The sequence below is a fragment of the Triturus cristatus genome, chromosome 9, assembly GCF_964204655.1.
Source record: "Triturus cristatus chromosome 9, aTriCri1.1, whole genome shotgun sequence".
NCBI classification, from domain to species: Eukaryota; Metazoa; Chordata; class Amphibia; order Caudata; family Salamandridae; genus Triturus; species Triturus cristatus.
In genome coordinates, this window is record NC_140592.1 from 31,278,772 (window position 1) to 31,306,468 (window position 27,697).

Here is a 27,697-nt window from a genome sequence, read left to right on the forward strand (position 1 = left end):
CTATTCCCATGAGCTGTGTAGTTCCTAAGTAAAAATTATATTTCCTCTCAGTGCTAAGCCTTGTTTGGTCTAATCACATAGGAGGGGATCAGGCAGCAGGAACAAGGTATATTGTACCACGTGAGAGGGGAGCAGGCAGAGGGAACAAGGGAGATTGTACCACGTGAGAGGGGAGCCAGCAGAGGGAACAAGGGAGATTGTACCATGTGAGAGGGGAGGAGGCAGCGGGAACAAGGGAGATTGTACCACATGGGAGGGGAGCAGGCAGCGAGAACAAGGGAGATTGTACCACGTGAGAGGGAAGCAGGTAGAGGGAACAAGGGAGATTGCACCACATGGGAGGGGAGCAGGCAGCGGGAACAAGGGAGACTGTACCACGTGAGAGGGGAGCAGGCAGCAGGGACAAGGGAGATTGTACCACGTGAGAGGGGAGCAGGAAGCGGGAACAAGGGTGATTGTAGCATGTGAGAGAGGAGCAGGCAGTGTAAACAAGGGAGATTGTATCACGTGAGAGGGGAGCAGGCAGCTGAAACAAAGGGAAATTGTACCATGTAAGAGGGGAGCAGGCAGCAGAAACAAGGAGCATTGTACCCCATGGGAGGGGAGCAGGAACAAGGGAGATTGTACCACATGGGAGGGGAGCAGGCAGCAGGAACAAGCTAAGGGAGATTGTACCACGTGAGAGGGGAGCAAGCAGGGGGAATAAGGGTGATTGTAACACGTGAGGGGGAGCAGGCATTGGGAACAATGAAGATTGTACCACATGATAGGGGAGAAGGCAGCGGAAACAAGGAGCATTTTACCACATGGGAGGGGGGCAGGCAGCTGGAACAAGGGAGATTGTATTACGTTAGAGGGGAGCAGGCAGCGGAAACAAGGAGCATTGTACCACATAGGAGGGGATCAGGCAGCAGGAACAAGGGATATTGTACTACGTAAGAGGGGAGCAGCCAGCGGGAACAAGGGAGATTGTACCATGTGAGAGGGTAGCAGGCAGCAGGAACAAGGGAGATTGTACCACGTGAGAGGGGAGCAGGCAGCGGAAACAAGGGAGATTGTACCACGTGAGAGGGTAGCAGGTAGCGGGAACAACGGAGATTGTACCACGTAAGAGGGGAGCAGGCAGTGGGAACAAGGGAGATTGTACCACGTGGGAGGGGAGCAGGCATGTGGTGTAGAGCCATGCGGTAGATGGGGTTCAAGGCTGAAAGGGCAAGGTGAAGTTGAACATCAGAGTGACATGGGTTAAGAAGGTAGGGAGGCGGCTAGATTTGGAGTAGGTCGGATCAGGAGTTGTAGGGGGGTCAGTGTGTAGGGGTGCGTCATGAGTGGGGTGGTGGCACACATGTGGTGCTGGTGGTGCCTGGCCAGAGTTATGGGAGGATAAAGTTCGAGGGACACTTGACATAATGTCTGGTCACTGACAGCTTACACAGTGATGAGGTGACGCGTCAAGAGCCTCTATTGCAAACCTAAAGCCAGACATTATTTTTGTTCCGGATTGTGTCTGCGCTTATGCAATTGGCACTCACTCGGATGGGTGATCTAAGTGCAGCCCAAACCCCAGGCACAGGATATACATGAAGCAACACAACGTACGTACAAGAGATAAACAGCAACAGTTGTTTGTTGACCCACCTTGGTTTTCATCCAGGCAACACAACCAATATTTGTATTCCTTGTGCGACAAATTATTCTATTTTAACGGGCAGCCATTCAAATATGATTTTTAATTTGTTTTTTGGTAAAAAAAATAATCTCAAACAGTATAACAGTACGTACAATGTGAAATAGTTGACAATAAACCTAAAGGAGAAGTCCCCGTAAGTCGTGACTGCTGTTGACTCCATCATGGATACACGTGAGGATGAACAGACCAAAGTTCATTCAACACTGGACTGTGGCGGCCTCTCTCAAGGATGGAACTGGGCTTCATCGACCACCAAAGTCCACGGATGCAAACATCTACCTGTATCTTGTTCGGACAAGGATGACACACTTTCCTAGTTTCTTCAAGCATGGACACCCATTTCAAATTCTGTTCTGCTATAATAGAGGTACTACACATTTTTTTCTGAAAAAAACGCCTAAATAGTAAATCACAATGCAGGTACTAGTTGTCACGTTGAATCTTTCTATTGCAACCTAAAACAAGTTCAGAATGCACAATGATCGAGAGGTCCCTAGGCGAAGAGTGGATACCACGCCTTTCTTTTCAGCCCCGAGTGTGTGTTAACAGTCCCATGTGTGTGATGGCTACTTGTACTTTCTGCCTACAAGAAGGACATAAGTGGTTTCGCTTGTCTAAAAAAAGCCTGCTACTTAGGCAATGCTATCCTGGATAACTCCGAAGAGATCTACCCTGTGTTACCAAGTTAAAGGTTTTTCAAACAATTCTATCATACCAACTATCACACTGTTTAAGTCATCACAACAGAAACAAGAAAAAAAAGTATAGGCACATAGATGGGTTTCTGTTCCTGACCTAATCTTGAGTTCACTAAACTTTTAAATCGGTTTTGGGAGCAAGGACCAGATACACTGTCTCTGATCCGAGTCCAACGAGTAAAGCGCGGCCCAGACATGGGCTTGTGGTACTAGGATGGCCCCGCTTGTGGCATGGGTCTCTGCTCCAGGTTCAAGCTTTAAGAGGAGTGTCCTGCTACTCTGAGGAGAATATTCTGCCATTCTTCAGAACTATATCATCTCTCATTGAAAATCTTCATATAGAAAAGTTATATTCCTTAGGGTTGCTCTATCCCATTGGCTTAGCTGGCAGAGTTTCAGGTCTTTGATGGCTACAGTCCAACCTGTTTCTTAATGGGCCAGAAGGCTGAAAGCTATTATAAGCTGGCGTAGAAGCCATTTAGTGACAGCGGCTGGTTCTACTTCATGAAAAGCCACTGGCCCGCAGAGCTCTGGCTGGTAAGGTGTGGAAGTCCTTTGGCCTCAGGGCTGTTGGGTACCACATTTCATCACCATAGGCACTTGCTTCCTCATGTGAATGGAGAGCTTTTCCTGTGATTCTTTCAGGACTTCTTGAAGCGCGTCAAGACTGACGTCCCCTCACACGCTTTCTCGCACGCACAGCGCTTCCATGGCGCTGCTTGGTCCTTGAGCTACGCCGCCGATGACGAAGAGCATGTTGGGCGTCTGAAGACTGGAGCAGGAGCAGCGGCCCGTAGGCATGGGAGGCAGCAGTTCCCACCGCTTCTTCATCAGGTTGAACCCTTCGACGGAGTTCAATGGCGACGGCTGGTTCCCTGGATGAGGAAGACAAGCCATCATAATCTGCATTAAACAAGCTGTCACATTACACATTAAACAACAAATTACTGTAAAGGGACAGTCAGAGAAACATAGTAGATAGTGTTAAATCTGTTGCCCCAGTGACTAGCATTGACTCGGGCTGGCAGAAAGCATCCTCTCTAGCACCCCGCAGCTGCAGCCAGGGGGCATATTCACAACAAAATGGCAGTACGCGGTGTTACTCCACAATTGGTAACGCTGCGCTCCGGCATTCTAAAATGCAGTGATGAACGGTAATTACAATAATATGGTGCACCCCTGAATTTCCCCTAGTGCTAAATGTAGCTGCCTAGCGCCAAAGCAGGCACCTTTGCACCATAGTCCTTTCCTGCACATGAACAATTACTATTGTTGATTTCCTCTTTCTATATGTGCTGTAGCGTGCAGCACACGTAGAAACAGCAAAAATGAGGAGAAAAAAATCATTTCTCCTTGTTGCACCAGTTTTTTTGTTTTTTGTTGGTGTTGCCCCATATTTACGCCAGCCTTGTAAATAGGGGGCAGCGTCAAAAAGCAATGGTTGTCGCAGCAGAACGCCCACTGCAACACCCATTACCTTCCCGTTTAACGCTAAGTGCAGCGTGAATAGGGGCATTATTTACAAGGTGCCATTGAGCCATATTAAGTGGCATAACGCGGCCTTGTAAATAAGGCAAAGGGGTTATCGCCAGCAGAATGTTAAAAAAAAGGATGCTCTGGTGGCGAGATCCCCTTGTAAATATGCCCCAGGTGTCTCTGCAGGATACCATGCCTTTTAGTCTGTTCTGTAAATTGTTGAGATTCTGAGAAAGGCAGATTTCATTCCTCTTTTTAAGGTGCGAGAGTTTAAGCATGCACAACCGGCTCTCTTGTTTTTACAAATGCTCTCTGTGGACGTTGTTTTTTATGGTGCTAGTTTTTTAAAAGCTGCTGTGAGTTAAAGTAACTCTATAGGGATGGCTCATACTCCTGGACAGCTGTATACATTGTTGATTATATATCTATTTTAATGACGTTTACCATTTGTGTGGTTTTATTCTTGTGCATATTTGCTATATGTTATGAATGCCTTTACGTTTAAAAAAAATTATAACCGAATAAAGCTTTTTGAATTTGAATTTTCGTAGAAAGTGTGGTCTTTCCAAGCAGAGGGCTATGGCCTGTCATGTCTATCAACAAACCCCCCCAGCTATTTTTACCAGTAAGGGTTGCCACATTAACCTGAAAAACTAGCAAGCTGTGGTAGGCATTCCCAGGGTACTAAGTCCTCTTGCCATGAGTCCACACACTTCCACATGCGAGTAACTCAGGAGTAAAACTGGACAAGTTGCGACACTCCTACTTGTACTTCACTCAAACCACGCCTTCTCTTCAGCAATGCTTCTTTTATTTTCTCCTACATTCCAAACGTGAACCCACTTCCTCTGTGCCCATTGCCAACATACCTTGAAACCCCATTCCTTTCTACCTCCCGGCGCTCATTCTCCTCGTGCCCAGACTGATCACTTTATTCAGTCTCTCAGAGACTGACTCAAAGACAAATAAGTGAATGTAGACATTGTAGACTTAACTCAAACCACAGGTTTCAGGGTGTAGTGCTAATGCCTCTAGTCGTAGCCCTGTGCATTGTCTATGTGGGCCAATTCTAAAAACATCAGCCTAAAAGAAGCATTGGTAAATCCAATAGCTCTCGCCTTTGTAACCTATTGGCTTTGACAATGGGGTTTAGCCACCCTGCACAGCATCCCCAACTCTGTGCCGCATGGCTAATGATATCAAAAAAAGAAAATCTTTTCAAACAGCCAACTTCATCATTTAGTAGGCATATGCACCACACATGTGCGTGCCTACTAAAAGAAAATGGCACTATTTGTTCCTCTTTTTAGTTACTAATCCAAGTTTGATTGGTAACTGGAAACCACAAGGGGGGGGGGGCTGTGGGAATGGTGAAGTAACACTGGGGCGGGTGGGGGGGCCAATGGCAAAGAAATAAATGTGAAATGTGCAGAAGCATGGCAGGGGATGGTGGGTGAACAGTAAAGCAACAAGGGAACGTTGGCAAGAACATTGATGCAACATAGGGAGGGGGGGAGAATGAAGACGCAAAACACGAGGGGACTCGAAAGCAATGTGGTGGAGGCTCAGAGGGGATGTGAGAGGAACAGGGGGTGGCAGAGCAAAAGCAACAGAGGAGTCAAGAGAAAGCAACATGGAGTCTATGGGTGCGGCGAAGCAATGAGGAGAAGCACACAGGTAAGTGCTAAAGAGACAAGGGTCAGGAGCAGCAGTCAGGCAACATGCAGCAACATGGAGTGCAGGGGAGAGACATAGATGAGCGTGACATATCAAAAACACTGGAGGCAAGGGTCAGGAGCAGCAGTCAGGCAACATGCAGCAACATGGAGTGCAGGGGAGAGACATAGATGAGAGTCACATCTCAAAAACCCTGGAGGCAAGGGTCAGGAGCAGCAGTCAGGCAACATGCAGCAACATGGAGTGCAGGGGAGAGACATAGATGAGAGTCACATCTCAAAAACCCTGGAGGCAAGGGTCAGGAGCAGCAGTCAGGCAACATGCAGCAACATGGAGTGCAGGGGAGAGACATAGATGAGAGTGACATCTCAAAAACACTGGAGGCAAGGGTCAGGAGCAGCAGTCAGGCAACATGCAGCACCATGGAGTGCAGGGGAGAGACATAGATGAGAGTCACAGCTCAAAAACACTGGATGCAAGGGTCAGGAGCAGCAGTCAGGCAACATGCAGCAACATGGAGTGCAGGGGAGAGTCATAGATGAGAGTGACATCTCAAAAACACTGAAGGCAAGGGTCAGGAGCAGCAGTCAGGCAACATGCAGCAACATGGAGTGCAGGGGAGAGACATAGATGAGAGTCACATCTCAAAAACACTGGAGGCAAGGGTCATGAGCAGCAGTCAGGCAACATGCAGCAACATGGAGTGCAGGGGAGAGACATAGATGAGAGTGACATATCAAAAACACTGGAGGCAAGGGTCAGGAGCAGCAGTCAGGCAACATGCAGCAACATGGAGTGCAGGGGAGAGACATAGATGAGAGTCACATCTCAAAAACCCTGGAGGCAAGGGTCAGGAGCAGCAGTCAGGCAACATGCAGCAACATGGAGTGCAGGGGAGAGACATAGATGAGAGTCACATCTCAAAAACCCTGGAGGCAAGGGTCAGGAGCAGCAGTCAGGCAACATGCAGCAACATGGAGTGCAGGGGAGAGACATAGATGAGAGTCACATCTCAAAAACACTGGAGGCGAGGGTCATGAGCAGCAGTCAGGCAACATGCAGCAACATGGAGTGCAGGGGAGAGACATAGATGAGAGTGACATCTCAAAAACACTGGAGGCAAGGGTCAGGAGCAGCAGTCAGGCAACATGCAGCAACATGGAGTGCAGGGGAGAGACATAGATGAGGGTGACTTCTCAAAAACACTGGAGACGAGGGTCAGGAGCAGCAGTCAGGCAACATGCAGCAACATGGAGTGCAGGGGAGAGACATAGATGAGAGTCACATCTCAAAAACACTGGAGGCAAGGGTCAGGAGCAGCAGTCAGGCAACATGCAGCAACATGGAGTGCAGGGGAGAGACATAGATGAGAGTCACATCTCAAAAACACTGGAGGCAAGGGTCAGGAGCAGCAGTCAGGCAGCATGCAGCAACATGGAGTGCAGGGGAGAGACATAGATGAGAGTGACATCTCAAAAACACTGGAGGCAAGGGTCAGGAGCAGCAGTCAGGCAACATGCAGCAACATGGAGTGCAGGGGAGAGACATAGATGAGGGTGACATCTCAAAAACACTGGAGACGAGGGTCAGGAGCAGCAGTCAGGCAACATGCAGCAACATGGAGTGCAGGGGAGAGACATAGATGAGAGTCACATCTCAAAAACACTGGAGGCAAGGGTCAGGAGCAGCAGTCAGGCAACATGCAGCAACATGGAGTGCAGGGGAGAGACATAGATGAGAGTCACATCTCAAAAACACTGGAGACGAGGGTCAGGAGCAGCAGTCAGGCAACATGCAGCCACATGGAGTGCAGGGGAGAGACAATAGATGAGAGTGACATCTCAAAAACACTGGCACTCTAATGGAGTGCTTCCCACAAAAGAAAAAAGTAGTGCTTGAAAAGCAAGCAGTGGAAGCATCAATTCCTGCCAACCAAAGAGTCTGGAAAGTGGAAACAGGCAATGCTTCATGGGAGGGACAAACACAAGATTGACAAGCTGGTACATGAGTAAGAAGCAGACAAATGAGAGTTGTGGAAATTTAGCTTGTAACTGAACATTATCTGCGCCATCTTGCCTCTCCCCAGCGCCACGCACAGCGAACGCACGGCCGCCATTTTTTTAGGCACCCCACTCTCTCCCCCGCTCATTGTCGGTCGCCAGCGCGTTCCCCTGGCGCTGCAAGCATCCCCCGCACGCCGACCACCCCCGCTCTCTCATACACGGGCCATAAACCCTCTCCTTCTGCGCGACCCTGCCATGGAATCACACCCTGCGCCTGACCGACATCCCGTACATGGTCATGCATCTCTTTGATAACCCCCTTCCTCCGCGCCCCATTGTCCGAATCGATCCCAGGCCATCACCTAGCCCTGCGGATGCAGTTTATTGCCCCTACTGTAAGGGAAACACCCCACATCAAAGGGATTACAGTAGATCAAAGCCCCTACCCCCTGAGACCCGGCCGGTCGCACACACCCCCGGGAATTGGCGGAATGTCCAGCTGTGTGATAGCCATCTCCTACTGTGGATGGGGTGGGGACTTCCACTGTAGATATGTGTGGGAACGAGCTCGAAGTAGGGATTCCGAGGATGTTCTTTCATGTTCCAAAACAATCTCAAAAATGTGCCATGTATGATAAACCTGCAATAAAGTCATAAACCTGTGTATAAGAGGCCAGGCCTCAGAGATGCAGTTAGAGCACCTCGTGACGATACCTTGCTGTCTGATCTGATGTGTTCTGCTCCGACGGAATAAAAACTTTGTTTCCTGCCTTCCAGTCTCCGGCGCCTGCCTCTTTCATTGGTAAATTATCGAATGGTATGAGAGGCGATTACCGCCGGGCAATACTTGAAGGGTTATCGACTGAAATTGCCGCTACCATTTAACAATTGGCGTCCCAAGCGTGGGGCCCATCAGCGACACGTGGATCCAGTGGGAGAGGTCCTGACGACAGAGTGAACGACTGCAACGATCGGGAGAGCTCCTGCCTGATAGACCCTCGTCTGGCAGCCGATCATCCGAACTTCACTGGTTCCGAGCAGACCTCTCTCTCGAGTGATCTACGGTCCTGACTGGGAACCATCAGGAGTGCCGCGGCAAATACGGAGAATAGAGGACGATCGGGCGCTGGAGGCGGAAGACGAGAAACTGTCCACGCGGTCCGGGTAAGGTCGTGAAACACGACAAATTGCGAAATAATTGATTGATTGTTTGAAATACTAGTATTGCTCATTGATTGTTCTCTTTGAGATATTCGCTGTCTACAAACGGGGAGGAGTAGAAATACTCTCTCTCTCTCTCCCTTTGCAGATAGTGAAGGGTAGGTAACGCAGACTTTTGTCCCCGTTGTAACCCGTCGTGCCTATCTTTATCTCCCCACTGATTGATTGTCCGAACATTGATTGTTTTGAAGAATAGTGCTCTTTGAGATATTCTCTGTTTGCAAATAACGTAGAATAGAAATATTCTGTCTAGTCTTTGCAAATAGTGAAGGGTAGGTAACGCAGACTTTTGTCCCCGTTGTAACCCGTCGTGCCTATCTTTATCTCCCCATTGATTGATTGATTGATTGTCCGAACACTAGTTGTTCGATATTGGTTCTTTGGAGGTATTCTCTGCTTACAAATAACGAGGAATAGAGATATTCTGTCTAGTCTTTGCAAGCAGTGAAAAGATAGGTAGTGCTGACTTTTGTCCCCGTTGAAACCCGTCATGCCTATCTTCTCCCCACTGATTGGTAGTTGGTTCTGCCCGGACCGCTTATTAGAGGTGGACCATCCAGCTCCTCTGGAAGGCACCCCTAATAAGGACATGTTCACTAAAATACGAACTAATCGCCGTAGTTTATAGCAAGCTATGGCATAAAATATACAAAGGGGGACCCCGAGAGTCAGTGGCCACTGGTAGGATCCTTTTTGACCCTACAAAACTAAAGAAACGCTAGGAAATAGCCCTTTGTGGGATATATGGAACTAGGGGAAGGAACCAAGCTCACGGTCAAGACGGCCACGAGGTAGCCCGGCTCCATCGCTCTCGCTGCCTAAACATGTCTGCCCTACCACCCACCCCGCCCAGTAGACACAACCGGAAGTCTGTTGATACCCACCATCAACGTCACCGAACTTGACTAGGATCACGCGCAATTGGACAATGCCATTTTCCGATTACACTAACTAGATTGCAAATATGTACAACACTTCAACAAAGTAGTATGGTTAAACATTTTAATAACTTATAGGTATAACAACATTCCGACAAGATGAACAGGTTAAAACACGTTTTAAACAACTATTTACATGACAGTCTGCTGCGACCTGCATCCCAAAGCCTTTACGTCCACGTGACACCGTCCTCGCCTCTCCTTCCTCGAAGTTGCAACATTGGCCTGTTTTGGGCGGTCCTCTTAGTCGGTTTTGGGCTATAAAAGCCATGCAAAAATCCATTGACATCAGTGGCGGACGACTGTGCGAATAGGCCGGAGGCTGCACGAAGCGCCGAAGCTCTGGCAGCGCCAAGGCGGAGTCTGCCACGCTGTGCGGATCTTCCCATTCTCTTCTTCCTTCAATAATGGAGGGTGCCCTGGCGGGGGGAAGCGACGCGGACGGGCCTCCCCCACCTCCCCAGGTGGAGGCTCGCCAGCAGATGAGGGCACCCCAACCGTCTCTTTCATCGGCCAGCCGAGTTGCGCCCTGCCACTTCATTCGCCGTTCGGCTGAGTTGGCGCCCCTGCACTCGACCGCCGGACAACCACCCAAGCACGGGTTCACCAGGGTTGCCACTAGCGCCCGACGCGAGGAGTGGGCCCCCGCAGCCGAGTAATCGGGGACCCACCCCGGTGGCGGTACCATCCGAACTGCTGCCGTTGCTGCTACTGGACCCACCCCGGTGGCGATACCATCCGAACTGCTGTCGTTGCTGCCGCTGGACCCTCTCCGGTGGCTGTACCGAAGAGCTGCTGCTACTGCTGCCTTTGGACTCCGGCGGTCGGTTCTCCGGATCCAGGCCTAGCCCACCGTGAGACAATTCTGGACTCGAAAGCTTGTCTGCTTGGGCGTGGGCCCCACCCTTGACAAAATGCCCCCCTCAGCTTTGCAGAATCTGCTGGAGTCATTGGCACTCGACTCCCGCGGACTTCCGGTAAGGACAAACCGCCGCCATTGTTCTTTGCCCCGGACGGCAGCCACCTTGCCTCCGCTTGGTGCAGTGAGAAAGACTGATTCAAGGCGTCGGCGGAAGAACCCGCCTGCTGCCCCGCCCCAAGAACGGACCACGGCATTGCTACAAGATCGCGGTGACGCCATGCTGACGCAAGCTGACGCTAACGGAGGTTCTCGAACTACCGAAAGGAATTCTGGTCCAACAGCTAATTCATGGAAAGACTTAGACTGTACACTGGCCCGACCTCGCCCCAAAATGGCGCCGATGTAGGGGAGGCCTACAACTCCTTGTGGCGTTCCAGTCACGTGGCATTGTGTTAAAAAGAGATATGTATGCGATGTTTCCACACATGATGGTCGGGGGGGCGGGGAGGGAACCGATTTTATGCTAAAGTAGTGTTGCTCATGATACTCGACGCCTCTCACGCCGTAGCCGGCCTATAGCGGTTGTAGGCCCGTATTTGTATACTGACATTGTTTTAAATAAAGGGCTTCTTAAAAGGAATTACGGAATCAGTGTCATGACAAATCATCTAGGTTGGTAAAGGTTTTTTCTTTTGAATAAATGATTGTTACTCCCAAGCAATAGAAAACAGATAATGCAGACCCCATTTGCCTGAATCTTTTTTTGATTGACGGAATTTGTACCCACCACACCTGTCTTTTTTCCAAGAGTTGTCAAACAATGGTCAACTATAGCTTAAGGTATAGGCCGAACGCAAGGTATGGTATCTTGCACCATAATACACGACCGATTGAGAAAGGCATGTACGACCAGGGAACCCGAATTTAGGAGATGAATGAAATAGAGCATCTTTGCCTCGGACAAAAAGAATAATAGGTCTGTGGTATTACCCACTCCTGCGGCTAGCCTGGTACGTGGTAAGTAGAACTTTTTCGTGTCTACGCGCGCTAAGGTACTTTGAATACTGCACATCCCCTCCCCTCTTTTTCCCCTCTATAGGTCACGACGAAGTTCCGACTGAAGAATGGAGTGGACATGGACCGCACCGTGTTCGATATCAGGAAAAACATAGACAAACGTTGTGGGATAGTGCGTAAAGTGCAGACCACCATTGGGAACATGAAAAACTGTATGGTATGATTGTGCGTGTGTGCTACGATCATACGGTATGAATGTGTATGCATTTCGTGCTTGGGTCACTTGAAGAGAGCGTCACCGTATGATTGAAGTGCTCGTCCATCGATCAAAGGGAGGAGAGTAAAAGGTCCGACACCCCCCCAAGATAAACTACAAAATACTGAAAATACGCAGCATGCATAGGAAAGAGGACAGGAAAGGAGAGGTCCCCATACTCAACGTAGCCCTGAGTCTCCGTCTTAAGTTTCTGCGCTTGATGCATGTACTATCACACCCTATCCGGCATTTGTGTGTACGTGATCACCGAATTTATGTCTTTTCCCCGCTTGTGTTTTCTTACATAGAACAGACCCATGCTACTCCATGTTGTGTGTGCACCAAGTGGCCTATTATCGTACCCATGTCTCTCTCTCTCTCTCTCGTTTTGTGTCGTACATATGCCAAATAGCCTACTTGATGCACACGTCTCTCTCTCTCTCTCTCTCACTCTCTCTCTCTCTCTCTCTCTCACTCTCACTCTCACTCTCACTCTCACTCTCACTCTCACTCTCACTCTCACTCTCACTCTCACTCTCACTCTCACTCTCACTCTCACTCTCACTCTCACTCTCACTCTCACTCTCACTCTCTCTCTCACTCTCTCTCTCACTCTCTCTCTCACTCTCTCTCTCTCTCTCACTCTCTCTCTCACTCTCTCTCTCACTCTCACTCTCACTCTCACTCTCACTCTCACTCTCACTCTCACTCTCTCTCACTCTCTCTCACTCTCTCTCTCTCTCTCTCACTCTCTCTCACTCTCTCCCCCTCCCTCGCTAAAGGCTTTCTTGCCCTCTTTCTTTTTGAATAAATTAACGACACATACCTCTTCGGTAAGTGTATAATTGGCCTGAAACACGGTGGTGTTCGAACAAATTGACAGAAACAAAACGACCATACTTTACCACGTTACTACCTCTCCTTTCTGCAAATGTTGAGCTTAATTGGCTGAGAAAGAAAGGACAGGTAAGACGACTGATGTCTCCCAATTTGGCCCTCATCACGGGGACTATATGTCAGTGGTTTTCGTTTTTAGAGCTTTAACAACACCATCTCCACCGCCCAGAATTGCCCCCGCCCAATTACCCCGAAATAGAATGTCTGAAGCACCCCGTTCTCCCAAAATAACCCCAGCCCTATACTAGCCGTCTCAGAGTATTTCGAACAAAACAGCTGATGACCTTATTCTCTAAAAAAAAAAATATACATCGCCTAAACTGATAAGGGTTACCTACTGTCTCCAGCAAGAATAATGTTTAGCTTATGTTCCTCCCCGAAATGGTTCACCTCGCACTTTTTTTTTATAAACTTAGCAGTCCTCGGAGGAAAATGTGTATTAACAAAACTTGTGTTGAAATGAACGAGTCTCTACCAGAGAAGCCGGTTCGAATTTTTAATAGACCAGAAGGTTGACAGATGTCAGGCTTCCTGCAACGATTATAGAGCGCAGGAATCGACACCTAGAGGGCCAGACGATGGACAGGGACACCCACAGAAACCTGCACCACAGCAATGATTAATAAATTAGTAACACGCACACTAACATCAGAGTTAATAGACATCAATCGTACAGCAACCGATAAAAGCATTCCCGCAACTACTCGGTGGTTGGGAGAGAGGATGAAGTGTGTAAATGTCTTCCCTGCCAACTCTCTAAGATTTTGTTTCTTGTACTCATTTAAAGATAACGTGCTGCCATCGGAAGAGAGGGGTCGGACGTGACGCACAGCCTGGCTGCAGACCATGGAACATCTATGGCATCGACCAAGGGGGAAGCAACGAAGCAAAAAGGGCGTGAGACGAGGCACCATTATCAGGATGATAAGCGATAGAACGAAGGGCTACATCGAGGCCCCCTGCTCACTGACCAGCGTGCCTGAAGTCCCAACCCGTCGGGCCCGATTGATGGGCCCAGTGCTGGAAGATTCTGCTCTCCTTGGTCCGCATTTTTGATCCGATCCCACTCCACCCCCTCTTCCCTCGGCATCCCGAAGCACGTCACACCCTTCTCTCTCTCTCCCTCTTTTATATGGATTATGAATTTGACCTAACTACAGAAGAACTAAAAGCGGGTACCCTGTCTCAAAGTACCTATGATGAACTGTGTTAAGGAACAGGACTGTGATCGGAGAACAGCGAATGGTCACACCCTGCCACGTGAGAAATTGGATTTGAGCTGGACCTTAGCTCCACCGCCGGTGCTCAACAGTGCCAACGAAAGAAGAACGACAATAAGAGCTTACCAGTGATGGCTCTTTATAATAGGACACTGGAAAGAAGAACCCATGTTTAGCTGAAATCCTCTCCCAACCACCTTTTTATATTAACTATCTTCCTATCAAGTTTTCATGATGTTGCATCAGTCACTTCCGACTGTACACTGAGAAGTTAAGAAAATCTAACTTTGTATAATGACATTCATACAACACCAGCCATGCACACGACTATACTGACTATTTTTGATCCACACGAAGTCTGGGCCTTAAGTAATGTACGAAATATCCCTTGTTTTGCCAGAAACATTTTTTTTGCTTTACAGTATCCTATTTGTGCTCAAACAAGCTCCCCTCCTCCTATCCCTGGGCCTGACATGCGGCGCAGCTGATGTAATTTTGCATGTACTACCTCCTCGCCTACTTTATCAACTGTATGTAACTATGTATAAATGTGTCAGATTACTCCTGCCTGCCATAAAAACTCTGTATCTTTAAGGAATGTATGGAAAACATTAACGATATTATAGCTGGAGGGTTAACGAAGGTGAAATGTCGGCCTGGCAAGCTGGCGAGATATGTTAAAAGGGAGGACTGTGGAAATTTAGCTTGTAACTGAACATTATCTGCTCCATCTTGCCTCTCCCCAGCGCCACGCACAGCGAACGCACGGCCGCCATTTTTTTAGGCACCCCACTCTCTCCCCCGCTCATTGTCGGTCGCCAGCGCGTTCCCCTGGCGCTGCAAGCATCCCCCGCGCGCCGACCACCCCCGCTCTCTCATACACGGGCCATAAACCCTCTCCTTCTGCGCGACCCTGCCATGGAATCACACCCCGCGCCTGACCGACATCCCGTACATGGTCATGCATCTCTTTGATAACCCCCTTCCTCCGCGCCCCATTGTCCGAATCGATCCCAGGCCATCACCTAGCCCTGCGGATGCAGTTTATTGCCCCTACTGTAAGGGAAACACCCCACATCAAAGGGATTACAGTAGATCAAAGCCCCTACCCCCTGAGACCCGGCCGGTCGCACACACCCCCGGGAATTGGCGGAATGTCCAGCTGTGTGATAGCCATCTCCTACTGTGGATGGGGTGGGGACTTCCACTGTAGATATGTGTGGGAACGAGCTCGAAGTAGGGATTCCGAGGATGTTCTTTCATGTTCCAAAACAATCTCAAGAATGTGCCATGTATGATAAACCTGCAATAAAGTCATAAACCTGTGTATAAGAGGCCAGGCCTCAGAGATGCAGTTAGAGCACCTCGTGACGATACCTTGCTGTCTGATCTGATGTGTTCTGCTCCGACGGAATAAAAACTTTGTTTCCTGCCTTCCAGTCTCCGGCGCCTGCCTCTTTCATTGGTAAATTATCGAATGGTATGAGAGGCGATTACCGCCGGGCAATACTTGAAGGGTTATCGACTGAAATTGCCGCTACCATTTAACAGAGTGACAAGGAAAGTCAACCAATAGTAAGCGTTGGGTGAGCTATAAGCCCCTTTACCTTCTTGGTAAGCCACAATATGCCTACCAACAGAAGAACATGTGCTGTCTAATAGGCTCGACCTAAAAAAAGGTGTTTGAGGATATTTTCCACCCTAATTAAACACTTAATACAATATTTCTGGAGTACGTTTTGCATTAGTGTAAGAGACGCCATTGGCATTATTCGTGAACACCCACATTTCAACTGTGACAGAGCGCTCAACATTCTAAGGTCTGCATTCAACCTTTCCACCTAACAGATTTTCTGCAGCTGTGAGCTCGATCTGCACCCGCCATTTTTCACAGATCCTGATTCTGTAGATCAATGTTGTCTGTGGATGCAGATGTCTCTATGCACAACTAAGGTTCCATCTGCAAACAGAGCCCATAACCTTGGGGACACATCTTCCAGTCTGTACCAGTCACTGCACAAAGCACATTGAAAGGGCCTTGAAGCCTGAGGCTGCTCATCAGTGTGAGTCACCATTTCAGGCAATTATATAAAGATGTGGCACGTGCGCGCCCTGATCCCTGTTTCCGATTTATCTATTCTGTTGTTTACAAGTACTGTGTGTTACTTTTCAGATACTTCACAGCATTCTAGGTTTACATGGAAAAGTTATGTACTACATGCAGTCATACGGTAGAATCTGATTGGATACAGAGGAAATTTAATTCCCTAAGTACTGACACAAAAAAGGATGGAAGCTTGCAAGGGACAGCAGACCTCCGTCTCTGCATTTGCCTCCCAAAATGGGAAACATTTTTTTTTTAAGTAGCCTGTGCCCAATAACGGCATATATTCTGCTTTTCTTTAAAACAGAAATGGCAGACATTGAAGGAGCAGGCCGTTGACCACTACCTGCTTCCCCTGAGACCACTGACAGGATTCAATGATTCACCCCAATAACTAATTGCTGAAAAGTGGGTTATTACTAGTGGCAATTGTACTTCTATCCACTGGCAAAAAGGCCACTAACACAGTCTAGGGCTCAGAATAGGTCTTGGAAAATGATTCCCATGCCGCCCTTGGCAGCGAGCAGGCAGGCTTAACTTCAAAGACAGGTATTTAAAGCATTTACAAAGACCAATTCAGTAAATAATTAAGGCACAACGTATAGTAAAAACTCCAACACCAATTTATAACAACAGTAAAGATTTGTATCTTTAAAATGATAGCAAAATGAACTAAATCTTATATAGGGAACCAGAGATATGAATTTTTAAAGATTTGGCACTATATAGCACATAGAAACCTATAATGCCTATGGGGACATCTGGTTGTGCTTGACCGGGACAAAGTCAAAGTTTCAGGCTGACTGCGATGGAGCCCTATGTGGCTACCCCTCGCAGTAGGTCTCAGTCAAAGTTTTTACAATCTGACTTAGAAACTTTTCTGGAACTTTTCTTCCCGGGTCCCTCAAACCTCTCAGCCAGTCTGGATTCGGCGAGGGTTTGCCGGCTTGCCTTTGCAATGAGCTCCCAGTCAAACTTATGGAAGTCAAACCTCCGGTGCTTTCCAGTGGGACGAACCAGAGATCCGAGCCAGCATGCGGTTGAAAGTGGGCGGATTGTCTCTTGCGGTTGGTCTCGGTCACCTCTCCTACGTTTGGACTTAGAAACATTTTACGGAGCTTTTTCTTCGGGGGTCCATCGATGCTCTTCACCAGGCCAGTTTCAGTAAGGGTTCACAGACTTGGCTTTCAGCTTCCTCCCGGTCAAACTATGGAAGTCGGACCGCCAGAGGTTTTCATCGGGACGAACCTGGACGGCAGGGCGGCTCGCTGTTGAGGGTTGCCAGCTTCGCTGGCCAGGTTGAGTCAGTCTACTTATGCGGCTTTTTTCCAAAGTTGCTCCAAAGCTCTCCAAACTTCTGGGACTTCTTCTTAAAGTTCTCCAAAGGATCCCAAAGTGTCCATAACTTACTTCAAGGGTCTGGAAGCTCCAAGATGGTCCTTGAAAGTTTGGGGCTTCAGTTCCCACAATCCACTCGGACAAACCCCTTACAAATCCACTGTACTACTCCAGGCTGAGGATTCTTGGTGGTGAAGTTCCAGGTGAGCTCTGTTAATCTGTAGCTTGCAGTGAGTCCACTCTTTAGACCTTTGGAAGCAAGTTAGGTCCACAGGGCTGTAGTTTCAGATTGTGCAGCAGGCGCAGTCTTTAGAGTACAGAGCCTGGTTGAGATACAAACCTCTCAGCATGGACCCTTTTCTTCCTCTTGTTTCAAACATCAGATATGGGAGGCTCTCCCCTCTCAGGTATGTAGTCCAAGTTCCCTGGGACAAGCAAGAGGGCACTCCTGTACAATGAGGTGTAAGGCAATACCCCAGGGTATGACCACCTCCTCCAAAGTGAGGCACTATATTCTCCCAGAGAGTACCATTTCTCCAAAATTCATCATGGCTGATTCTCCAGCAGAGAGAGAAGAGCTAACTAAACTAGCCTACAGGATGGCTCATCTACCTATGCTCCCTCCCCTTTGCTTCTGGAAATTCCTGCTTGAGCCTGTCATCTGGCTGGGTTCAGACGGTAGGGCTGTAACTAAACCTTACTCACACTGTCTGTCCCCTCCTTTACTTACACTGTGTGTCCCCTCTTCTCTTTGAAGATGTTTTATGACCCCTCCCGATTCCATTGAATTCCTATGTGGCAGAATTTAGTATGGCTCTCTGACCCCCTGGGCTACTTATCACATTATCGAAGCAGCCTGGCTAATCTACATAACTCTTGGAAATTAGACCAAAGCACTAGAGGGCAGACTTTTGGCTTATACACAAGAAAGTCTTATAACTTCTTGTTTGTACAATTTAGGCTCAATGCCATAATACCACATTGTTGGATTTATCAATACCATTCTAGAAAGTCCTTCATTGATATTTTTATCACCTCCTTGACAAGAGTTATTATTTAATAACTTCTTGCCATGTTAACCTATGCGGCTGGGGATCTGCAATGGGGAAAGTGAACTGGGCAATTTCTCGAACCCCAGGGCTTTTTAAAACATCTTTTATAAGGACCCTGTCTGTATAGACAGGACCCCCTCCCCCTAACTCCTGGAACACTTGGGGGGAGGGGCTTTAGGGGTTCTGAATATGCAAAAGGATTGCAGATCCTCTCTTCACAGCGCTCCTAGCACAAACGTTGATTTGGGGAAGCCCTTTACTACAACGTGGGGAGTGAAATGTACAACTTCACTAACCCCAAGGCATCTAAAAATCATTTTATAAGGACCCTCCTTATAAGTACCTGCCCCAGCCCTAGGGCACCTAGGGGAGACCCTGGGGTTACTTAGTATGCCCAAACATTGTAGTTTATTCATTTTTAAGTTCCCCAAACACCAAAGTCGAGTTTGGGCACAATTTTTATTTTAAAAGCAGTCCTGCAACACAGGGCTGCTGTTAAACTGTGTCTACAAAAAGGGGAGGGACTTAGGGCTTTTTTAACCAGGTCCAGTATACATGCCCAACAATTAATCAATACAGAAGGGTATGCAGTTCCTGACAGAATAGGAAAGAACAGGTTGCCGAAGTGAAACTAAGCTCACTTAATAGCTAAATGGAGGAGGGGGATTCATTGATGATATCTCATTTTTTTGGAAAGGGTACAGATCGGCATGTGATGAATTTTGTCAATGGATTAACACCCTGAACCCCTATTTGAAGTTCACCAGCACCATCTCAGACAATAGCATCCCTTTCCTTGACCTCATGATAAGATTAGACGAAGGTCAAATCAGTATCACGCTGTACAGAAACCTCACCGACAGAAACAGCTTACTAGGTATGATTTAGCAGCCACCACCCTACCGCCCTGAAAGAGAATCTGCCCTTCGGTCGGCTCCTATGGATTAGGAGGAATTGTAGTTCTGTGACCGATTTTAAAACTGAGGCAGCCATTCTAGCGGATAACGTACGTAAAAGAGAATATCCCAAACACAACATCACTAAAGAGGGCCAGAAACAACAATCGTGAAGCACTACTGGAAACGGCAAAAAGATCCAAGTGAGGTCCTCACATGTGTCCCACATATACTCCAGACTCCCCCGCCTCCTTTCAGCTATTAAGTGAGTTTAGTTTCACTTAGGCAACCTGTTCTGTCCTATTCTGTCAGGAACCGCATACCCTTCTGTATTGATTAACTGCTTTTAAACTGACCTCAGGCGCCAACAGTGCACACATGCAAGTGCAGAAAAGGCTGCAGGCCGCAACTGCCATGCCCTATTATATACTAGGTAGTTTTTATCCCCTTAACCTATTATGTACTAGGGCCTTATAGGGGAGGTCATGCCAATCATACTGGTGTACTAGGGCCTTATAGGGGAGGTCATGCCAATCATACTGGTGTACTAGGGCCTTCTAGGGGAGGTCATGCCAATCATACTGGTGTACTAGGGCCTTATAGGGGAGGTCATGCCAATCATACTGCTGTACTAGGGCCTGATAGGGGAGGACATGCCAATCATACTGGTGTACTAGGGCCTTATAGGGGAGGTCATGCCAATCATACTGGTGTACTAGGGCCTTATAGGGGAGGTCATGCCAATCATACTGGTACCCTAGCCCATAGTGTACCCTAGTGTAGGTAGGTGTTTCCACTGTATTCTAAGTGTCTTTCAGCGTAGCACTGGCCCTGGGCCTGGTTAGGAAGAGCCCAGGGTCAATCAGAGTCAGTTACCACCAGTACCGGACAGCAAAACAAATGGGGTGCCCAGGGCACAGGATGTCTGCAACACTCATCAATAGTTTGTGATTGCGGCAGTCACAAAGCAGTGATATATTCCTTTCCAAATTACAAACAAGAGAGGAGCGAGATGCCCTTTCCGGCCTCTTCTTAATGGTGATTCGGAAGGAATCACTAAAGTCCTTTTACAATTCAGTAGGAGTTTCCAGATTCACAAAGGGGCTCTCCAAAGTGCAGGCGTTGCAAGCGCGCAAGGGCTTTGTGCACCGGGTCCTCATTTCAGTGCCCAAGAATCACCACTCCTAAAGTGAATACAGTGACTTAAAAGAGCTTGAATGGTTCGATTTTCAGGCCTTTCCTGACCTGCTCTAATTCGACTCACGTTGCTCCGTCAGGATCGATGGCCTCACAGCTTTGTGACCAAGAACAGAACCAGGTTGGAACCCTCTACCCACACAAGAGATTTCCTACCACTATTTACAATGGCCTATAAAACTGAATTTCAAAAGATGGAAGCTTTCCTCAGACAACGAGGTACAGCTGGGTAGCACCACTTGAAGGTTTCCTCCATTACATAAAAGTAAGGTCACAACGGCAGCAATGCAAGCTCACCCCACAGGGAGGAGGCGCACAGCTTCATGGTAGCCAGCAGGTGGCGCTCTATGCTGTGGTGGGGTCCATTGCCTCTGGAGGGGCCATAGGCATAGAACAAACCCGGAGACACCGGACGCTCACAGTCACCAGAGTGCTGTCCTGCGGAGACGCCCAGAGGCAGGACACCGCACCCTGATTCCAGTAGTAAGACCATATGGCTACAGGATCAATGCATTATATGCCTATAAAGAAGACTTCCACCAGTAAACACAGCACACTGCATGCCACTTGAAGTGTCATGCTCTTAAATGTGTAAATGCTTGATGACACTTGATAGCTGTTATTGCAAAAAGCAACATACTATATGGAAAATAAAGATCAAATAATGTTATTGGAAAATAGGACCAGACAAGTATTAGACTGCATTTACCTTTGCTTAATCTTACATCAAGTCAACATGTGCTTATTATTTCACCAGTGTTGCTTTTTATGTTGAAGGCTGCTCTCAATGTGGGCTGTCTCCAGTTCAGTCTAGTGGGATTCTACCATTTTCCTCTAGAGCTCATTTCCTACCCGGGCCTTCTGAAATGTAGTCATGCCCAGGACACTTGCCCTTTGTTTGGCTCATGGAGGATGCAATGTTTTGTGCAGATTTTTTGCATTTTGCGCACCATTGTTTTTGGATATTATTGGGCCTGGCTTTTTATGCGTCATGCCTCAAGTGTAAGCCTGACCCTAACATGGCCATGGTATTAGACTTTCGCTTAGCAGAGAGGCATGTCATGAACCCAAGATGGCCGCTGAAAGACTAGCACTGTGAACAACAAGAGCTGCGATTTCAAGACAATTTGAGTGGGCAGCTTGGGATGTTGACATATCAGTCCATTAGAAGGTAAAGTAATGTCTCCAGGCAATACCTGGACTTTAATGTGGAAGTACTCAGGTGCAAGCACACCCAAGAGGTGTGAGCTACAGCTGTCGATGAAAGTTTTATACATCCCTGGGGTCAAATTTACAAGCCCCCTGCACCACCAGTACATCACTTTTTGTGTCGTACCAGTGGCGCATTTACTTCTCCATATTTACAAGGACAGGAAAAGCCACCCTACGTGGCTTTTCCTGTCCTTGTAAATACGGCCCCTTTGCACGCAGCACTTTGCGTGGAAGGGGCGTTCCATGGGTGTTGCTGTGGGTGTTGCCACACAACACCCATGGAAGCAGACACATTTCCAGATTTATTAGGAATCGTAAAACTGGAAATGCGTCTGAATGGTAGGGAGGCACAACGAGGAGAAATGTTTTCATTTCTCCTCGTTTTTTCCTCTTTCAACACGTGCTGCATTCTACAGAACGCATGAAAGAGGAAAATGCCTGTAGTGATTGTTTTCGTGCAGGAAGGTGCCCCTTCCTGCACAAAAGCAATCTCCCCACGACGCAGGCATCCTTGCACTATGGTGCAAGGGTGCCTGCGCCGGCGTATGGCAGAAGGTTGTGCGCCAGCGCAGGGGGAAGCACAGGGATGCGACATATTGTTGTAAATATGTCGCATCCTTGTGCTTTGAAAGTGAGTCAGTGCGGCGCTGCCAAAGGGCTTGCGGAACGCGCTGACTCGCTTTCTTGTAAATCTGCCCCCTGGTGTGTCGAGCCCTGCACCTTCCCATCACCGTCATGCTCTCTCTGTAGGTCTGCCTGCCAATCACAGGCACAACAAACATTATTAACAGAAAATGAACATGTTTTCAATATTTCAACATAGCTAACACACTTACTCACTTATTGAGCAGATGTGCAGGTCGCCACTCTGCCATGAAAGCATCTTTTTTGCCTGATCACCAAGGACCCCTCTTTTCCTCCAGCCCCTGTAGCCTCTGCGTGATAATAGGGCGCCAAAGATCACTTTCATCGTCCGAGTGTGAAAACACTTTCACTAATCCATCCTTGAGACTCAGAGGAGTAAGGCTGTTGATTTACGCCTGACAGCTGTTTGAAGTAAGGGGCTTCTAGCCCGGTCCAGTGGTTAGAAGCGTGGCCTCCCGTACACACTACTGATGGGTAAGAGGAGATCGAGGCTTTTTTTCACTGTCTCTTAATTCCTCTATTTTTAAAACGTTTCAAATGAGAAACCTAGGGCAGCAGTCGGAGCCTACGGTTCTTGTTATCTCTAAATTGCACCGGGCTCTTGTGCACAAGGTGAGAGGGGTCTGTCGTCTTCAGCCTCCTCCATTCACTATTCTGAAAGCTGCAAATGTGTTTACTCCAATGCAGCACCACTCATGGTGGACTGGTGCTTACAACAGACAACACCCGCCTGAAATGCCAGTCCCTGTTCCTTCTAGTTCACAATAAAAAGTTCTACAACATATGTATATGGTTCGCCCTTCTCCATACTCTCCTCCTCGTGTTTAGCAGCTTGTCGCCTTTTGATCCAGATCTTGTTGTGTCAGGAATCCACCCCTTCTGCTACAAGTTACCCCAGTATCTGGATAGAGGGCTTCCCTTGAGGTTTTGACCTGAACCCCTCTGTGCATCTCCTTCACCTGGTATTTGTTGACCCTGCAGGTCTCAAAAGCCTGTGTCTCTTGACTTGGGTGCTGTGTTCTGTTGCTGTGCACATGCAGCTTCATGGTGTGGGAAGTACATCATTATGCCCTAAATATAGCTTTAACTCTAGCATCCTTACTCCCAGGCACTGCTTTCAGGGGAATCCTTACTCCCAGGCACTGCTTTCAGGAGAATCCTTACTCCCAGAGCACTGCTTTCAGGTGTATCCTTACTCCCAGAGCACTGCTTTCAGGGGTATCCTTACTCCCAGAGCACTGCTTTCAGGGGTATCCTTACTCCCAGAGCACTGCTTTCAGGTGTATCCTTACTTCCCGCACACCGATCCCAGGGGAATCCTTACTCCCAGAGCACTGCTTTCAGGGGTATCCTTACTCCCAGAGCACTGCTTTCAGGGGTATCCTTACTTCCTGCACACCGATCCCAGGGGTATCCTGACTCCCAGGGCACTGCTTTCAGGGGTATCCTTACTTCCTGCACACCGATCCCAGGGGTATCCTGACTCCCAGGGCACTGCTTTCAGGGGAATCCTTACTCCCAGAGCACTGCTTTCAGGGGTATCCTTTCTTCCCGCACACTGATCCCAGGGGAATCCTTACTCCCAGAGCACTGCTTTCAGGAGTATCCTTTCTTCCCGCACACTGATCCCAGGGGAATCCTTACTCCCAGAGCACTGCTTTCAGGGGTATCCTTACTTCCCGCACACTGATCCCAGGGAAATCCTTACTCCCAGAGCACTGATTTCAGGGGTATCCTTACTTCCTGCACACTGATCCCAGGGAAATCCTTACTCCCAGAGCACTGCTTTCAGGGTTATCCTTACTTCCTGCACACTGATCCCAGGGGAATTCTTACTCCCAGAGCACTGCTTTCAGGGGTATCCTTACTTCCTGCACACCGATCCCATGGGAATCCTTACTCCCAGGGCACTGCTTTCAGGAGTATCCTTACTTCCTGCACACTGATCCCAGGGGAATCCTTACTCCCAGGGCACTGCTTTCAGGAGTATCCTTACTTCCCGCACACCGATCCCAGGGGTATCCCTACTCCCAGAGCACTGCTTTCAGGGGTATCCTTACTCCCCGCACACCGATCCCAGGGGAATCCTTACTCCCAGAGCACTGCTTTCAGGAGTATCCTTACTTCCTGCACACCGATCCCAGGGGAATCCTTACTCCCAGAGCACTGCTTTCAGGAGTATCCTTACCTCCCGCACACCGATCCCAGGGGAATCCTTACTCCCAGAGCACTGCTTTCAGGGGTATCCTTACTTCCTGCACACCGATCCCAGGGGAATCCTTACTCCCAGAGCACTGCTTTCAGGGGTATCCTTACTTCCTGCACACTGATCCCAGGGGAATCCTTACTCCCAGAGCACTGCTTTCAGCGGCCTCCTTACTTCCTGCACACTGATCCCAGGGGAATTCTTACTCCCAGAGCACTGCTTTCAGGGTTATCCTTTCTTCCCGCACACTGATCCCAGGGGAATCCTTACTCCCAGAGCACTGCTTTCAGGGGTATCCTTACTTCCTGCACACTGATCCCAGGGGAATCCTTACTCCCAGGGCACTGCTTTCAGGGGTATCCTTACTCCCAGAGCACTGCTTTCAGGTGTATCCTTACTTCCCGCACACCGATCCCAGGGGAATCCTTACTCCCAGAGCACTGCTTTCAGGGGTATCCTTTCTTCCCGCACACTGATCCCAGGGGAATCCTTACTCCCAGAGCACTGCTTTCAGGAGTATCCTTACTTCCTGCACACTGATCCCAGGGGAATCCTTACTCCCAGAGCACTGCTTTCAGGGTTATCCTTACTTCCTGCACACCGATCCCAGGGGAATCCTTACTCCCAGAGCACTGCTTTCAGGGGTATCCTTTCTTCCCGCACACTGATCCCAGGGGAATCCTTACTCCCAGAGCACTGCTTTCAGGTGTATCCTTACTTCCCGCACACTGATCCCAGGGAAATCCTTACTCCCAGAGCACTGCTTTCAGGGTTATCCTTACTTCCTGCACACCGATCCCAGGGGAATCCTTACTCCCAGAGCACTGCTTTCAGGGGTATCCTTACTTCCTGCACACCGATCCCAGGGGAATCCTTACTCCCAGAGCACTGCTTTCAGGGGTATCCTTACTTCCTGCACACCGATCCCAGGGGAATCCTTACTCCCAGAGCACTGCTTTCAGGGGTATCCTTACTTCCTGCACACCGATCCCAGGGGAATCCTTACTCCCAGAGCACTGCTTTCAGGGGTATCCTTACTTCCTGCACACTGATCCCAGGGGAATCCTTACTCCCAGAGCACTGCTTTCAGGAGTATCCTTACTTCCTGCACACCGATCCCAGGGGAATCCTTACTCCCAGAGCACTGCTTTCAGGGGTATCCTTACTGCCTGCACACTGATCCCAGGGGAATCCTTACTCCCAGAGCACAGCTTTCAGGGGTATCCTTACTTCCTGCACACCGATCCCAGGGGAATCCTTACTCCCAGAGCACCGCTTTCAGGGTTATCCTTACTTCCTGCACACCGATCCCAGGGGAATCCTTACTCCCAAAGCACTGCTTTCAGGGGTATCCTTACTTCCTGCACACTGATCCCAGGGGAATCCTTACTTCCTGCACACTGATCCCAGGGGAATCCTTACTCCCAGAGCACTGCTTTCAGGGTTATCCTTACTTCCTGCACACCGATCCCAGGGGAATCCTTACTCCCAAAGCACTGCTTTCAGGGGTATCCTTACTTCCTGCACACTGATCCCAGGGGAATCCTTACTTCCTGCACACTGATCCCAGGGGAATCCTTACTTCCTGCACACTGATCCCAGGGGTATCCTTACTCCCAGAGCACTGCGTTCAGGGGTATCCTGACTCCCAGGCACTGCTTTCAGGGGTATCCTTACTTCCTGCACACTGATCCCAGGGGAATCCTTACTTCCTGCACACTGATCCCAGGGGAATCCTTACTCCCAGAGCACTGCTTTCAGGGGAATCCTTACTCCCAGAGCACTGCTTTCAGGGGTATCCTTACTCCCAGAGCACTGCGTTCAGGGGTATCCTGACTCCCAGGCACTGCTTTCAGGGGTATCCTTACTTCCTGCATACTGATCCCAGGGGAATCCTTACTCCCAGAGCACTGCTTTCAGGGGTGCTGTGTTCTGTTGCTGTGCACATGCAGCTTCATGGTGTGGGAAGTACATCATTATGCCCTAAATATAGCTTTAACTCTAGCATCCTTACTCCCAGAGCACTGCTTTCAGGGTTATCCTTACTTCCTGCACACCGATCCCAGGGGAATCCTTACTCCCAAAGCACTGCTTTCAGGGGTATCCTTACTTCCTGCACACTGATCCCAGGGGAATCCTTACTTCCTGCACACTGATCCCAGGGGAATCCTTACTTCCTGCACACTGATCCCAGGGGTATCCTTACTCCCAGAGCACTGCGTTCAGGGGTATCCTGACTCCCAGGCACTGCTTTCAGGGGTATCCTTACTTCCTGCACACTGATCCCAGGGGAATCCTTACTTCCTGCACACTGATCCCAGGGGAATCCTTACTCCCAGAGCACTGCTTTCAGGGGAATCCTTACTCCCAGAGCACTGCTTTCAGGGGTATCCTTACTCCCAGAGCACTGCGTTCAGGGGTATCCTGACTCCCAGGCACTGCTTTCAGGGGTATCCTTACTTCCTGCATACTGATCCCAGGGGAATCCTTACTCCCAGAGCACTGCTTACAGGGGTGCTGTGTTCTGTTGCTGTGCACATGCAGCTTCATGGTGTGGGAAGTACATCATTATGCCCTAAATATAGCTTTAACTCTAGCATCCTTACTCCCAGGCACTGCTTTCAGGGGAATCCTTACTCCCAGGCACTGCTTTCAGGTGTATCCTTACTTCCTGCACACCGATCCCAGGGGAATCCTTACTCCCAGAGCACTGCTTTCAGGGGTATCCTTACTTCCTGCACACTGATCCCAGGGGAATCCTTACTCCCAGAGCACTGCTTTCAGGGGTATTCTTACTTCCTGCACACCGATCCCAGGGGAATCCTTACTCCCAGAGCACTGCTTTCAGGGGTATCCTTACTTCCTGCACACTGATCCCAGGGGAATCCTTACTCCCAGAGCACTGCTTTCAGGAGTATCCTTACTTCCTGCACACCGATCCCAGGGGAATCCTTACTCCCAGAGCACTGCTTTCAGCGGCATCCTTACTTCCTGCACACTGATCCCAGGGGAATTCTTACTCCCAGAGCACTGCTTTCAGGGGTATCCTTACTCCCAGGCACTGCTTTCAGGGGAATCCTTACTCCCAGGCA

General features: G+C 48.9%; 1 protein-coding gene across 3 annotated transcripts in view; it reads right to left on the minus strand.

Moving 5' to 3' along the window:
- Window positions 1-1,721: 1,721 nt before the first annotated feature.
- Window positions 1,722-27,697, minus strand: part of KLHDC8B (kelch domain containing 8B) — a 1,076,716-nt gene continuing 1,050,740 nt past the window's right edge. For all 3 annotated transcript variants that reach the window (XM_085624303.1, XM_085624301.1, XM_085624300.1), the window contains one exon: window positions 1,722-3,263. In XM_085624303.1, coding sequence (XP_085480429.1) covers window positions 3,067-3,263 — 197 coding nt within the window. In that variant the 3' untranslated portion in view covers window positions 1,722-3,066. The remainder of the gene's footprint in view (window positions 3,264-27,697) is intronic.